The sequence below is a fragment of the Osmerus mordax genome, chromosome 5, assembly GCF_038355195.1.
Source record: "Osmerus mordax isolate fOsmMor3 chromosome 5, fOsmMor3.pri, whole genome shotgun sequence".
Lineage (NCBI taxonomy): Eukaryota > Metazoa > Chordata > Actinopteri > Osmeriformes > Osmeridae > Osmerus > Osmerus mordax.
The window spans coordinates 11,071,414-11,088,017 of NC_090054.1; the positions used below are offsets into that span (position 1 = coordinate 11,071,414).

Sequence of the window (16,604 nt, forward strand, 5' to 3'; positions counted from 1 at the left end):
TTTGTTAACCAAATAATGATCAATTATGCAAAAGACTGCACCCCCACTCCACCATAAACCACAGGCATATAGTAGAAAAAAATTCCAATTAATTTCCCTAAATACGCAAACAAAATAAAGTTTACATTAGAACACAAACACGAAGCATACATAAAAACGGATTAAAATGTCTCAGAGCTTAAATTCAAAACCAAAACGCAGAGATAATTTCAAATCAAAGGAAATATTTTGCATTGGAAAATAAACAGGACTAAGCTCCAACACACACACAAAAAAACTAGAAACAAAACTAAAACTAAAAAGCTACTCTCTGTCTCTGTGCCATAATGTTTTTGGGGCTGTGTGAATGGATGTGCTCTTGCACTGTGTGTGTGTGTGTGTGTGAGCGTGTGTGTGGATTTGCTTGGCACCTCTTTTTTTTGGAGGGGGGAGGGACTTCTGCTGGGGTCGCAGTTGGAGTGGCGGCTGATAAAAGCAATGGCGGGACGGTGCAATAAAGAGGAGATTATCATAAGCACCAGCCTCCACCCCCACCAAATGTTAATCGGCCCTATCACTGGCGGCCCGAGAGGCAGCCCCCCATCACACCCGGCAACTTTAGCTCGCGACCAAAAATTATTCGAAGAGCCAAAGCAGCCAAACCGCAAACAAGAAGGACACGAAGGGGGGATAGAGGATACAGAGGAAAAGAGAAAGGAAAGAGGAGGGAGGGAGGGGAGGAGGGAGGGAAGGAAGGCTGGAAGCCAATTATTTCATATGCAGGTTTTAATGATCAAAATCTAAATAACAAGTCTTCGGATGGCAGTGGGCAGTTAGTTACTGTCCCCGCCCCCCTCCCTCCGGGCTCACCCCTCAACCCCAGCGCTGCCTTCCCCTCCTCTCCATCCCGACCTCCCTCCCGTCGACTTCATCCACCCCAGCTCGTTTTATCTGAGGATTCGCAGACAATGCCTAGAGGATCCCCGCTCCCTAATCTTCCTAAAAATCCCCCTTTCATCCTGACTGTTAAAGAATGTTTGAAAGAGTTGACACAGAGCTGGGAAGAAGGGAGGAAAAAAAGGAAAGAAAAAAATGCACATCTGGGAATGGAAGGATGGGGTGGGGAGGTAAGGGGTTAAAGTGAAAGAGTCGGAGTGGACTGGGGGGGGGGGGGGGGGGGGGGGGGGGGGGTTTGTGAAGAAGAGTCCCCTTGCAAGTTAACTAATTAAATAGTTTTGCTGCTCAAACATTCAAATGGCCGGGAAGATTAAGTGAGGGAGGGCGGGTATAATCTGTTTCCTAACTCAATGAAACCCTGCGGCCACTGACACACACTAAAAAACAAGCCAAAACAACCATTGTTTGTAGCACTTACAAACAAGAGGAAAATGGAAATGTGTTCACATTGCTAACCGCACACACAGGTTTTATTTAATCATTTTTTGTTGTTGAGAAAACGGCAACTTTACTATTACGTATTAAGGGGTCTATTAGCCTGTACTCTTAACGAGGAAATGTAAGCAGGTTGCAGATGATATCAACTCGGGAATCCTTTTCAATCCTGCTTCACGCACTAAAGGCAAACTGTTGAGGAAGTTGCTTTTCTTCCTTTCACAAGAGCAAAGCACAAGAGGAAACAGACATCCCGTATAAATACAATTTGAGAGAGAATATTGGAGAAAAAGGAACTGGCGACGACACTATGACAAATAATTGAGTGAGAGCGCTAATTTCCGACGACACCAGAGCCCTCTCTTTCTCCTCTCAGAACTGGGGAGGGTATTATGGTCCCAGCACTTTTTCTCCTCTTAGTGCTGAAAGATTATACTGGTTATCCCATTAAAGTTGGTAAAATGCCATTCTTGTGTCTTTAAGCTCTCACACAGGAGGTCAACACGAGGCTGCTTGTGCTTACAAGGCAGGCGCGGATGTAATCGGCCCAAAGTTACAATAATTAATGTTAAGCTTCTTTAGCAATGCGTCTCTGAAAGAACGGGTCCTGATAATATACTTAAAGCTGTGCCGGCTGTTTGTGTTGCCACAACGAGACGGGAAGTGTGTGTGCGTGGCATGTGAGAAGAGAAATGCATCCTCCCCCATGCCACTCACGTCGCTGAGCTTAAATCTTTAGTCAAACTAGTGGCTGACGCCACCACAACACTGGCTTATACCGACGGGCGCGCAAGCACTGGAGAGGTACACACTTATTCCTTAAAGCTGCAGAAATATGAACTCGCGCGCGCGCGCGCACACAACAAACGTCACCACGAGAGCCGGAGAAAGATACGGCCTAATATCAAACCCCGGAATATTTACACTTACAGCAGCACCATATTTACATAACCAACCATACACGCTGTGTCAAAATACACATATCTTTTCCACAGCTACTATACAGCTGAAAGATGCGCCCACATCCGGCAAGGCTCCAGGGCGACAGGTGGACGAGGTGTCGACACAGCACCCAGAACACAGGAGCAGCTGGGAGGGCCGACTCAAACGGCAGCATTCAGATGTGAAGGCATGTGCGCCTCTCTCCTCGCATACAGGACTGAAGGAGAGGATATAGGGGCTGGCTGTCTGTAAACTTGCATTAAGCCCTCGCTGTATCCTTCTGGAAAGATTCTCCCGCTCCCCGACGCCCAGACACAAAAAGGGATTAGGGGCTGGTTGCAATAAAACCCTGTGTCAATCTTATCGGCCTCAAGAGCAATTTTTAAACGTATGTTAATCTCGGGGTCTAAAACTCATTCTTCTCTCTTCTCCGTGTGTTGTTTATCTCTTATCACATGCTCAGTAGGTGAGGGGCTGGCTCGCCGGCACGGCTAAATGCCATTATTTGGATAATTGCGTCCATTGTTACGCGTTATATATTCATTTTGAAATTGTATGTGTGTGTAAATAGGCGCTGGGGCCAGGTAGGGGGTTGCGGGGTGTATTCAAAAAGGGGCCAGAGGATTCCGACATGCAAAGAATACATTTGAATGCTTTCCAGTATCTGAGGCTGGAATTTCAATAAAAGAGTTAGATATTTACAGGGCTTTCTTTCTGCACAATAGCCATTCAAGACATGACACCTACACAGTCAAAAGTATATCAGTGGTTCTATTGAGTGGTACTGTAACTAATAAAGACATTAAATGACAGAACCTTGTTGTTATGCTTACATAACCTGCTATGCAAACATAGAAACCATGTAAAACACACAAATGCAGGATGTGACAGCAATACTATTTAAGATAAATGAATTAAAGCGTTATAATTAGAGTAACTAACATAAACGAAAAATATTATATAATTTCAATAAAACCCATATAAATACTTTTACATCATTTCAACATCTATTAACAGCACCCCTCCTCTCCTTCCTATGTTACCGTCATAAGGTTAGGTGAACGCTGTCCCGGCGTTGCAGCTGTGAAGGACACTGCTTCCCCCGGCGCAGAAATAACAAGTTCATTAGGCAAAGGGCCGCCCCCAGGAATTCAAATTCCCCCCCCGACCCCAGCTGGCTGCTGATTGGCTGGCCGGGGCGGCACTGCGGGCCTCATTAGAGCCCAGCAGTAATTAAGAGTTGTTAGAAAGTGAATTCTCCAACCGCAGATTAGAAAATTAAACTATTTACTGATTACATATTAATAGAAGACAACAATGGCGCTTGCCATAAGCTTGGAAGGCAACCAAGGAATAAATCTGTGTACTTAATTACCATAAACAATGGGGGCATAGAAATGGAGTTTTATGCACACTCCCTCCTGTAATGTGTCTGATATCAGAAGACACTTGACAATTCTTGTTCAATTATCTCTATTATTTAATGTGCTGTGAACTGCCTCTGAGTAAATAAATTAACCACCCCAATTACTTTGAATTCATCTGGGGAGCCCCCGACGTAATAGAAAACGCTGCAAATATTCTGCATTGTGCCTTAACTGGGGAACGGGAGGGGGGGGGGGGGGGAGGAAGGAGAGAGAGGAAGGGGAGAAAGAGAGAGATACCGAAATGAAAGACTGAAATGGCATGGCAGGGAGAAAGAGAAGGGGGGAAATGATAAGACAGACTGATGGGAGAGATAGAAAAAAAAAAGAGAGAGGGAGGGAACAAGAGAAGAGGAAGAGAAGAGGAAGAGAGGGGGGGGGCACAGCAAACCTGAACCAGAATTCTGCTGAAGCAGAGAGCAGAAATCACGGGTCAGCCTCATGTCTCCTCAGACATCGTCATCAGACCTAACAGCTGTCCGGGCCATGCACAGCAAAGACACACACCACACCACACCAGGCAGAGTCACACTTCTGAACTTTACCATGGCAAGACCCAGACGGACCGGTAGTCTGCACCTGGGCAATGTTTCCATCTGTACTTCAGTGAAAGGGAATACAGTTTAAGAAAGAAAAAAAAAAATCAGCAAAACACAACTTACCCATGTAATTACTTCTATATTACAAGTATTATTTCTTTAACCTGGATGTGATCACTACATTGCATGTTTGTACATATGTACTGCATGTATGTACTGTATTTATGTTCCACCATCAAGGTTTAACATGAATGACAAATGAATTCTTTTCTAAAGTCCCTTTAGTCAATGGCGTTGATGTCATTTCTAGAAACCCCATTCTTTCTAGATCCTAGCCTCAGTCAGTAAACACAGACCATGCCCTCCGTGTTGCTCCTCAGCCACTAGCAGTGGAGTACCTGGTGTTCCTGAACGACAGGCTAGTCCTGTTCCCCAGTGGGCCGAGACTCCTGCACTCGGCTGCTGACGGGCCCCGCGCTGGGGTAACACACCGCAGCCTGCAAGCTGCACGTCTTGCGGAGCGCTGACTGACTTTGGGAGACGGCTACTGCGGGCTGCCCGTGTTATTTTCAATCAACGCGCGGCCTGGTGGCTCACAGGGTAGAGCTCCTGGTGGCTCATCGGGTGAAGCGCCTGGTAGAGGGCCTGGTAGAGGGCCTGGTAGAGCGCGGAGCACGTAGGCCTTACAGCAGGAGCCCCCAGATTGGGCCTTTTCCTGCATGTCCTCCCCCACTCTCTCTCTACATCTCCTGGCCCTCTACACTGTCACTTTTGCAATAAAACAGGAATGCAGAAAACATAAAAGGTTCCGATGTGCTAAAAACTCAATTGGCACTAAATATAATGGTAGCATAAGTACAGGTTTGACTGGTTGTATATCACGAAAGCTTTCATGTAACAGTGACCTCATTCCAAATGAAGCCCTTGGGCACGTCATAAATTGCATTCCTTTTACTTGACTACATCTGTGCTTACCTAGTGCATACTTGTTGCAGACAGTATGAATGAACTAAGGTGGTCAGAGCAGTGCTGGCTTGCATACTGCGAAATGCCACCCGATGCAGTATGAGAGCATACTCCAACATGTGTACTAAGTATTGAAGACAGAGTGAATACTAATAGGATGGTAGCATGCCATCTGAGAGGCAGGGCCTGAGCAGCCGTTAGCATCCTTTCGGACCGGGCTCGGAGCAGGTAAAGCAGGGACTCAGAAGGGTTCCTGCAACCCAGACCGACCCGTATCACGCGGAGGGGTCAAGAGCGTGGAGAAGGAACATCAAGTCCCTCGTAAGCCGAGGAGTTTGGGGGAGAGAGGGAGCAGGGAGGGGGGGGGGAAGCGCGGCATAAAAGCAGCGGCAGTGTTCACTCCCGCGCCGCGTTTCCACCATTTCATTTGTGACTGATTGTACAAGGTGGTTTGGACGCGTCCGGGGGAATGTCTCTCCCTGATACACCATTGCCATTCTGTCCTCACTTGTCTGTTGCTTCTTCTTTCTACAGAATCTCATTTTTCGGGGGGGGGGGACGGGGGTGTTTGTGTGTGTGTGTAGATATATATATATATATATATCTTTTGGCTGAAGGTGTTTGGAAGTAAATAACCTGGCTCCTCGCTGGGTAGAGCGGGCTTTATCAGTGGAAAAAAGCCCTTCAGATTGACACAATGGCATGGGCTTCGACAGGGGTAGAGGGCATGGAGGGAAGGAGGCGAAAGGAGGAAAGCAAACACAACAAATGGAGAGATAGTCTTGATATCGGCCCAAATGGGATGGGGGGAGGAGGCGAGTAAATCCCACCGTCCCAGTTTCCCTCTCCCGCCCGCCCGCCCTCCCTCCCATCTCTCCATCTCTTCCCCACCTCACTCCCTCCCCAATTGAGAAACTGACTCTTGGACGGGGGGGAATTATTGTTTAGTATCATCGACAAGATGCGTTTCTCAAATTTCAGTTACAGACTCAATAGTGTCGTCCCCCCCCCCGTCCCCCCCCCCCCCTTTTGGCTGTGCACACCGCCATGTTTTTTTTTTTTTTTTTTTTTTTTTTTTTACAAAGCTTTGCTCACCCCCACCCACCAAATCTAGCGAAACCACACAATCTTGTGCCGTACACTGCCAAAATATATATTTTTTTGTGTTGTGTGCGCGAGCGTGAGTGTGTTGTAGACTATAAGCTGTGTCACGTAGCCATTCAATGTTATTTTACAATTCTGTACCCCCCCCCCACTCTCACCCCCATAACTCAATACAACCCCCTCCACCCCCCCTTCTCTTATGCAGCGTATCAATGAAGGCCAGATATGTACTAGGGGAGGGCGAAGGGCTGGGGGGAGGAAGGGGGTGTATCCTTGCATGGTTGAGCGCACTGTTCAATAGTGTTGAGGCTGGCAAGGCTGAGGCTGTGGGCCCCTGCTATCAGACCCGGTTATCGTTTCCCCATGAAGGCTCCCTTATCACCCGGGCCCAGAGAGGTCTCCCTTCTTCTTCTTCCATCCCAGACTCCATCCCCCCCTTCTCCCTCATCCCTCCATCACACACACACACACACCCCTCCACCACCCCCTCTTTTCATATCCACCATGCGGCAAAACTGAACTGAGTGTGTGTGTGTGTGTGTGCGCGCTTGAAGGGGGGGAGGGGGGGGGAGCTTCAAAGATGCTCACACACATCCCGACACCAAAAAACTCCAGAAGAGTTTGAGCGCGGTGTGCGTGCGCGCGTGTGTGTGTGTGCGCGTGTATGAACGCTCAATTTGCCAAAACAGTTTTCCAGTGTAATTGGGCTTGGGTACCTGTGTCCATGAGATAGCGCAGCCTCTTCTCCACGCGAGCCGCGCGCGCGTCTATGTGCCTCTGCTCGCTCTCCAGAGCGGCCAGCTCCCCGACCACATACTGACTGGTGTCTTTGAACGCCTTCTGTGAGAGAGCAAGGAGAGGGAAGAGAAAGGGAGGGGGGGACAAACACGAGGGAGGGAGGTGAGGGAGAGAGGGAAGGGAGGTGAGGGAGGGAAAAAGATGAGAAGGAAACAGCAGAAAAGAGAGAGGGTGGGAGAGAGCAGTGAGGAAGACAAGAATAAAGGAAAGGAGACAGAGTAAAGGGAAGGGGAGAGACAGAGGGGGCGGGACGGGTCGAGGGTGAGAATGGAGGGACGGAGAAAGGAAGTAGGAGAGAGAAGGGAAGGAAGGAGGATGAGATGGTGAGAGTTCATCGGTGGGGTTGGTGTTACAGAACACGTTCAGATGAGTTTCTTCTCCTAACAGCTGCGGAGGGAACAAAGCGCTGTTCACAGAGGGAGTTGAGCAGAGGGAGTTGAGCAGAGGGAGTTGAGGCCTGACAGCAGCCCTTGATGCTGCTGCTGTCTAGATGGTTCAGCTTTGTCTGGCATCGGTGTACACGGGCCTACAAACAACGCCGGTTAGTGATAGGCAGCAGCAAAAACTTGGATGGAAGTTGTCGTCTAGGCGAAGTCGTCTTGGCCCAAATCATGTGACCTGCGTCTCTAATTCGGATGCTGGTAAAACTGGGTGCTAGTAAACCTGCTGCGTTTCCCACAGCAGTGTGAGAATGTGCTGGATGAACTTTGGACCCTGAAGGAGTCAGGTGGCTGAGCGGTGAGGGAATCGGGCTGGTAATCCGAAGGTTGCCAGTTCGATTCCCGGTCATGCAAACTGACGTTGTGTCCTTGGGCAAGGCACTTCACCCTACTTGCCTCGGGGGAATGTCCCTGTACTTACTGTAAGTCGCTCTGGATAAGAGCGTCTGCTAAATGACTAAATGTAAATGTAAGGAAGGTCCAAGGAAAACCTTTTACATTGTGATGCTCCAATGCATCAATTTGGTGCACTCTGAGAGCCAACTTAAGAGGCTAGATCTATGGAGAACTTAGTGCACTTGTAGGCAATGTTGTGCTTTAGTAAACAATTGAATCATAAACACATTGGTTATATAGATAAATATATATTAAAAAAGTAACACCCACAAAGCATAGTTAACGACAGAGTTGAACGCAGTTCATAATGATCATAAAACTAAATCGACTAGATTTAGAGGAGATCCATCAAAGAAATGAAGCAAAAATGTGTTCCGTGTTGAACGTTAAGTCTCAGAAAGAAAATATGTTACATAATGAGGCGTGAAATGTTTTGGCTTCATCATGAAACTATGGCACGACATGGTCGAATAGGTTTGGGCTGCCACAGCCTAGGGAACCATATGTAAACACTGGGAGTGTAAAGGTAGGTAGTCCTACTGCATTCTTAAACATTCTTTATGTCACACACACAAACCTAATTGGATGACGAGAGGTTATACTGTGTGTGTGTGTTTATATCTGCCTGGGGAACGAGGCGAATGGGGTCACTATTCCCATCCTGCCCCGCCCAATTAGGGCTCAGCGTCCTCGACCTCGTCTCGATCCTCCTCTTTGTAGTAAACCCACAACCTTTCCATCAGCGCCAAGTCTCTCTGTCTCACCACCCCCACCCCCCCCCCCCCCTCATCACACAGCCACCCACTCTCACAAGCAGGCCCTAAGCTCCACCCACTGGGACGTTAAGCTCCACCCACTGGGAGGTTTAAACACACTCGCCCGCGCACACAGACGTTGATGGTTTCAGACCCTGTTTGACCTCCTCTTCACCCCTCTCGTCCTGTTTAGTATATACTCCTGAAGAGGACGCCTCCTCCAAAAGGTGTGTGTAGGGGTTGATGTTTATTCATATGTGCCACTAAAGGATGGCCAGGAAATATCTACTGTAAATGTTTTTTCCTGCTGATGCACTCTATTTTCTTAATAGGAATGAAACTAGTAAGCGGAGAGAGAGAAACTTAACATTTTTTCGATTCCACACAGGACAGCACTTTTTCCTCCTGCGCTCTCTTCAAATGAGTGTGTGTGTGTGTGTCTGTCAGGGGGCTGATTCCCAGAACCCACCCTCCTCCCCCCCAACACACACACACACACACACACTAACCCCTTCTTGTGCGCCCGCGCCTCTATCACCATATTTTTTTCCCTGGCAAATCAATTTTACACATGATCAGCCCACTCCCCTTGCTGCGCTCGGCCCGGCCGTAATTAAGAGCTGGGAAATTACCATATATATTATATTAATGCAAACATCATTCAGCAGGTAATTCTTGGCTGATCGGGATAATGGAAAGGTTCAACACCCATTAACCCTGGGGCCCAGGCACTGGGGGGTGGGTAAAGGTGGGGGGGCAGAAAGAGATTTGCCCATAGTCTGCTTGTCCACACACACACACGCTGACTCTACACACTCCATTTCAAACAAACAGACTTTTAAAACACACGTCTACGCACGCTCTCTTCAAAAGCGAGGGGCCTGCGATTATCTGCTACTGTAATAATTAAAATCTCACAGCCTCATGCACCCCCCCCGCCCCCAAAACGCCCCCCCACCACCCCCCTTGTTAGATCAATACAGGAAATCTCTTTGTGGAGGGGAAGGAAGAAGTGGTCCCTGATAGACATATCTAAGGGAAGGGAGGGAGGGACGGAGGGACAGAAGACGAGTCCAATTAAGAATGCATGACAGTACTTCATCTTCCGTTGGCCGGCGCACGTCCACATCCATCAGGCCGCCTCTGTCCTCTGCTGCTCTCCTCAGATCCTCGGGCACCGACCTCTGCCTCTTCACCTCTGGAAGACAGGAGGTGGGAGAGTGTGAGGGGTGCGGGATGAACCAGTTAGAGGTGCAAATGCATAATGACAAGTGTGAAGGTGCATGTGGGATCGTGAGGGATCGTAAGGGAAAGGACTGCATCGTGTGCGCAGGGTTGTGTGACGATATGGTGTGTGTGTGTGAAAGGATTGAGTTTGAGGGTTTGCCTGACTGTATGGCGTGTGTGACTGTATGGTGTGTGTGACTGGTGTGGGTGCGGGGTGTGCTGGAGATGTTAACGGGATTTCCCGCAAGTGAGAAGGTGTGTGTGTGTGTGTCTCTTACCTGGTCTGGTCTCTACATACTGACTGAAGGACTTGAGCTGGGTCTTCCTGACGGCGGAGTCCTTGTTGAACACCACAGGACTGCGCAGACGCTCCGAGGCCTTGCGTAACCTCTCAGCTCGCAGCTCCTCGGCGTTACTCTGTGGAACACACACGCACACGTATGAAGGCCTGGATGCACCTGATCTGACACGCAGCAAGGCCACGGGCACGCAGTAACACAAGGCCACTGGCACGCAGTAACACAAGGCCACTGGCACGCAGTAACACAAGGCCACTGGCACGCAGTAACACAAGGCCACTGGCACGCAGTAACACAAGGCCACTGGCACGCAGTAACACAAGGCCACTGGCACGCAGTAACACAAGGCCACTGGCACGCAGTAACACAAGGCCACTGGCACGCAGTAACACAAGGCCACTGGCACGCAGTAACACAAGGCCACTGGCATGCAGTAACACAAGGCCACTGGCACGCAGTAACACAAGGCCACTGGCATGCAGTAACACAAGGCCTCTGGCACGCAGTAACACAAGCCTAGACCAGGAGCTGGGGCAAAGACCAGTAGATATGTTCTTCGAAATAGTTTGCATTAAACGTCCACACACACACACACACACACACTCGCTTGCTCATGAGTCGAGGAAAAAAAAAAACTGGGACTGAAAAGACAAAGAAAACGAGGCAATTAAGTTGACTTTCAACAAAACCCACAGCCAGAAAATATATTCCGATAATGCAAAACGCAAAGCACTATTGTTTTCAAAGTGAACATGTGTTAAAAAAAAAAAGGCTACACGCTTGCTACTCGCGCTATCGAGTCAAAAAGGGGCACGCTGAAAGAGTCTATTACGAGGTAGGCCCCCCCCCCACCCAATAAGCCGAGTGGAAACGCCGGCGTCTTTTTCTGCCTGCCGCTGCCGCCGCGCCGGTAATAAGACGACGGAACGCGTAATAAAGTTGACAATTAGAGGAAGACGTTCCACTGCTGGAGACGCCGGGGGGATAGTTAAGCAGGGTGCAGAGGAGGGATAATAGAGAGGGGGCGCGCACACACAGTTTAGTCTGCTTGTCCTCAAATTATAGATTTCAAAACAATGTCGGCAATTAGGCCTGAGTATGCCTGCTTTGACAGTGAGCCCCTACGATCATTTCTGCTGAAGCACTGCTTATAAAAAAACTGTTTTATTAGGGGCCCGGTGGCCAATTTAAATCTGTCAGGATGAGCGCGTGGAAGCTCTGGGGACACTGTCGTTTTCATTATATATTTTTTGCTGTTGTTCCCTATGTAGCCCATCAACACGCAAAGTTGCAATTTGATTCAAATTCGTGTGCCACGCATTGGGTGTTGTTTGTGAGGGAGAGAGGAGTCCTGTATATGCCTTCAGCTCCTCAGAACAGACCCACAGGTCAGAGGTGACCAAGGGAGAACGGTAGTGTGTTGCATCCCCACACACGCACTCAGGGGACATGCATCATTCTTAACACACATGATAATGACCAAAGAAAACATATCTTCCTGGACCACAGACTACACACCAGGCCCCTGGAACCCTCCCACAGGAATAGGGGTGAAACTACATTACGCTCTCCCTCTCTTTCTTGCACACACACACACACACACACACCAGACCTTTAATAATAATGCTCCCAGAAGAATAGGGGCTCTCTCTCTAAACACCTGCTCGCTCACCCCTCTCCTAGACCCCTCCGTGGCCCTGGGACAGACCGATATTGGGGGTCTCCCCTCTGCCCCTCTCTCTCTCTCGCCCTTTATCTGTTATCACTGTTATCATCGCAGCGGTAAGCTGTGGCCATGGTGATTCTGAGATGTCGGTGTGTGTGTGTGTGTGTGTGCAGGGCGGGGGGGCTGCGTGACTAATGTTGCGGTCTGCTGAGCGTCGCGGGCCCTTATCGTGCACCACCGAGGCTGTGCATACACACAATTGCTAATGAGAGAGATCGCATGCGTGTGTGTGTGTGTTGGAGACACTTGCGGGCCGCTCCACCAGCCCCAAGGACTTTTGGGATGCTTGATCCTCCGGGGAAGAGTTTATCCTCCTTTTGTAAGGAGAGAAGGGAGTGTGTACACACACACACACACACATTTGCAAAAACATTTGTGGGGTTACGCTTTGTTTTCGTGGTAGTTCAGCAGTGGGAAATGGAGAGCAGAGAAAGATGGTCTGGAAGAGAGAAACACTTCTGTCTGTCTGTCTGCGTCATTATTAGGATCAACCATTTTACATTGGGTGGGTGTTTATTGTCTACCGTAGTGTGTGTGTATGTGTGTGTGTGCGAGTGAGAAAGAGAGTCTGCATGCTTGTGTGGCACAGAGCGGGAGAATGATCGGAGCCACCAGAGGTCCACACAGGTATCGAGTTCTATCTGTGACACACACACACACCTTTTTTTCAAATGATTAAACAGATGTCAGAACTGCCCCGGCTGGGTTGTCAATACTTGAAATAACACACTCCAAACTGCAGTGCGTGCACACACACACACACAGACACTTCCCTATATGAAAAGGTCATAGTTGATGTGACAGGCTCGTGATTTACTTACACCTAGGCCCCTTATTATGCTAGTGTGTGCGTTAGGGCTTTAGCTACGTTCATGTAAGCACGAGGGACAAGCTAAGTGCTAAGGCTATGAGGTGGCCCAATAGACTATGGCGCGTAAACGGGTCGAGAGCATTTGACCCGGAAGATACTGACTGACCCGTTTGTGTCTGGAGAGAGAGGAAAAGCGACGGGTAGAACGTACGTATGTATGTCTGCATGTGTGCGTGTGTGAGAGAGAGACGGCATCAAAACAATTTGCGTGCGCGCGTGTCCATACCTCCAGTCCATCTGCGGGGCTGAGCGGAGAGAGGGAGGAGGTGGTGGGGGAGGAGGAGGAGGAGGTGGAGGAGGAGGAGGGGGGGGGGGGAGGCAGCTGCTCCCGGTTGGGTCTCGGCCAGCTTGTTCAGCTTCAGGTCCACGTGTCGGCTGCTGACACCTGGGGAGGAGACGGACGGTGCGTGAGGGAGTGCGACGCACACGCACGCGCGTGCGCTGACGCGCCCGGCCGAGGTTACAGAGAGAGGGGCACACACAGGGATGGAAAAACGCTATAAAGGGGCCAACACAAACATGCATAAACGGGCACACACACACATACACACACAGAGGTCCACGGGCACTTGGGCAACTTGGCTTTAATGTGTGTCATATCTGTGACATCTGCCTACTGTAGGAACATCAGAAGACACGCGTGTATATACACAGATATAAGAGAGAGAGAGATAGACATCGAGGTGGAATAGACAGCTTAGAGCGTGTTTGTGTGAACGGAGAGAGAGAGCTGGTGAAACATTGAATATATATGGTCGCAGCTATCTGAATAGCCACAGGGAGATAGAGAGAGGGATTTCATGTTGTTTACCCTGATGGGGCGAATATGAAAGTCGTACCCAACCTCTAGTCTTTTTTCCCCCCTCTCTCTCTCTCTCTCTCTCGCGCGCGCTTTCTCGACGTGCGCGTGCGTGCACACGCACCTGGGTCTGGCTGATACCCTTTCCACTCTGGCCGGCACTGCGCTGCGCTCTGCACGGCTGTTCAAATTATGTTCTGATGTCACTTGGCCTCCCTCTCTGCCTCCCTCCCTCCATCTCTGCCTCCCTCCCTCCATCTCTGCCTCCCTCCCTCCTTCTCTGCCTCCCTCCCTCTCTTCCTCCCTCCCTTTCTGCCTCCCTTCCTCCCTTCCTCCCTCCCTCTCTGCCTCCCTCCCTCCCTGCCTCTCTCCTCTGGTAGTCAGTGCTGTGTGAGCCGCGCTCCAGAAGCAGAGAGACCCTTGCCACAGGAGTGTGTTCCTGTTCTTGGATGTTCTGAGGGAGGGGGAACATTCCGGAACCCTCTGCCTGAGTGTTCCACCAGGACTGCTGCTAATCTCAGACCAACACCTGAAGCCAAAGTTCTCTCTCTCTCTCCCCTCCTATGTATTCTCCAATACTCTCTCTCTCCTCCTCTAGCTAGTTTGAAGAGTCACACATCTCCAGGCCTGCTCCCCAGAAGTCCTGGCCCTGCTGTTGCCCCTGCCCCCAGCCCCCTAGCCCCCCCCCCATACAGAGGAGACCTGCCAGGTCTGTGCACTGGGCTGGGGGAGATGAAAGAGCACGAGGGGGTGACCGTTTCATATATGTGACCTCACACACACACACACCCACACACACACACACACACACACACACACACAGAGTGAGAGACAGAGAGAGAGAGAAAGAAAGACAGAGAGAAAGGCATGCACACAACGGATGCCAATTATCAGAGATGTTGTTTGCGAGTATGCAAACAAACCCACCCATGCACAAGCACACAGGCCCAGGGCACATTGTCAAGTTTGGGCAGAAACACTTTCAGTTGGTTAAGCGCTGAACTGGTCAATAAGTGCCGGGCAAAGTACAGAACTTCCCTGATAAAACCGATTCATAAAATACAGCATTTATTCACAACTATCAACAAACTGTCAGTAACTGAATGTAGGCCGAGGTAACTTGCATTGTTAACCAATTTCATTATATATATTTTTTGCATTATGAATCATCTTTGCGGGCCCTCTCAGAACAGAAAAGTTGAGTAATAGGGGAGTCTGTTAAAGACAACACTTCTTACAAAACAAAGGAGGAGGAATTAAATAACAAACAAACTGAAAACAAAAGAATAAGGAGAGACAAAACAATTGACAGAGAGATACTGGCGCTTCAAAGGGAGGGAACGCATTTGTCTATTTTGTTGTTTGTTTTCATATTCCCTGTCCATTTACTGTACTTTTTTTTTATCTCGTATCGGCAGGGACTTGCAGTGGAAATCAACAAATAAATAAATAAAAGCAATAAAGCAATTAGTTTACTTTACCAAATGCGTTTTCTGAAGATATGATTTCTTTTTGTCAAGGGAACACTTTTTGCATGAGTTTTTTTAATTAAGCTACTACTTTTTATTTATTAAGTTACAGAGAGGGAGAGAGAGAGAGAAAGAGAGGGGGGGAGAGAGAGAGAAAAAAGAGAGGGAAAGAAAAGGAGAGCACGTGAGGGAAAGAGAGGAAAGCAGAGAAAGGGGAAAAGAGAAAGAGGGGAGAGAGAGCGAGAGAGCGAAGAGAATTAAAACTGCCCTTTCACACAACAGGATCCACTTGAGTTCCACCTGCCGTTCTTGTCCCATAGGATAGGGCTCGCTATGCCCCCAGCCAATAGGAGACGGAGGTCAAAGGGGAAAAGTGAAAAGCACAGTACGTCAGATGGAGAGAACGCAAGGAACAGAAAGAGTACACTGGGGAAAAATGGCCAGAGAGAAATAGAGTACAGTGTGTGTGGGGAAAAGAGAAAGACACAGTGTGTGAGCGAGCAAGAGGGAAAAGGCGAGGCAACAACATGAAGACAGTGGCAGGGACGAGGACAAACACAGTGCAGACAGAGGGAACAAACACATGCCATCACCACCACAACAGCCAGAGCGGGCTGGTGCCTTTACCCAGAGAGGTTAGCTCAGAGGTGGGGTTAGTAAGCTCCTGGGGCCCCTGGGCTGGGCTGGAGGTCTGAGGGGCCTCCGGCAGGTTAGTGTCTACCACGGCGGCAGCAGAAGCATAAGCAGCATCGCCATCGTCATCATCATCATCATCATCACGCTGCTCTTCCTCAGCTCTCCCCTCCTCCTCCTCCTCCTCCTCCTCCTCCTCCACCCCCACATCATCATCCTCACCATCGCCACCACCTTCAACTCCGTCCAACATGTCTGCAGGAATGAAAGATACCACCGAAAGAGTCAGAGATAGAGGGAGGAAAAGAGGGAGGAAAGAGATACACAGGAGAGAGAGAGATACACAGGGAGAGAGAGATACACAGGGAGAGAGAGAGATACACAGGGAGAGAGAGAGAGATACACAGGGAGAGAGAGAGATACACAGGGAGAGAGAGAGAGATACACAGGGAGAGAGAGAGATACACAGGGAGAGAGAGAGAGAGATACACAGGGAGAGAGAGAGATACACAGGGAGAGAGAGAGATACACAGGGAGAGAGATACACAGGGAGAGAGAGACACAGGGAGAGAGAGACACAGGGAGAGAGAGAGATACACAGGGAGAGACAGAGATACACAGGGAGAGAGAGATACACAGGGAGAGAGAGAGATACACAAGGAGAGAGAGATACACAGGGAGAGAGAGAGATACACAGGGAGAGATAGAGAGAAACACAGGGAGAGAGAGAGAGATACAGGGAGAGAGAGACACACAGGGAGAGAGAGAAAGATACACAGGGAGAGAGAGAGATACACAGGGAGAGAGACATACACAGGGAGAGAGAGAGAGGGGTTGAGCAAAGG

At 49.3% G+C, this 16,604-nt stretch overlaps 1 protein-coding gene across 1 annotated transcript in view; it reads right to left on the reverse strand.

Annotated features, from left to right (window-relative positions):
* LOC136943274 (EH domain-binding protein 1-like) overlaps positions 1-15,822 on the reverse strand; it is a 34,402-nt gene extending 18,580 nt beyond the window's left edge. The window contains exons 1-5 of the mRNA XM_067236539.1: positions 15,754-15,822; positions 13,085-13,243; positions 10,241-10,379; positions 9,833-9,933; positions 7,063-7,186 (exon numbers count right to left, since the gene is read on the reverse strand). Coding sequence (XP_067092640.1) covers positions 7,063-7,186; positions 9,833-9,868 — 160 coding nt within the window. The 5' untranslated portion in view covers positions 9,869-9,933; positions 10,241-10,379; positions 13,085-13,243; positions 15,754-15,822. The remainder of the gene's footprint in view (positions 1-7,062; positions 7,187-9,832; positions 9,934-10,240; positions 10,380-13,084; positions 13,244-15,753) is intronic.
* Between the last annotated feature and the right edge of the window lie 782 nt (positions 15,823-16,604).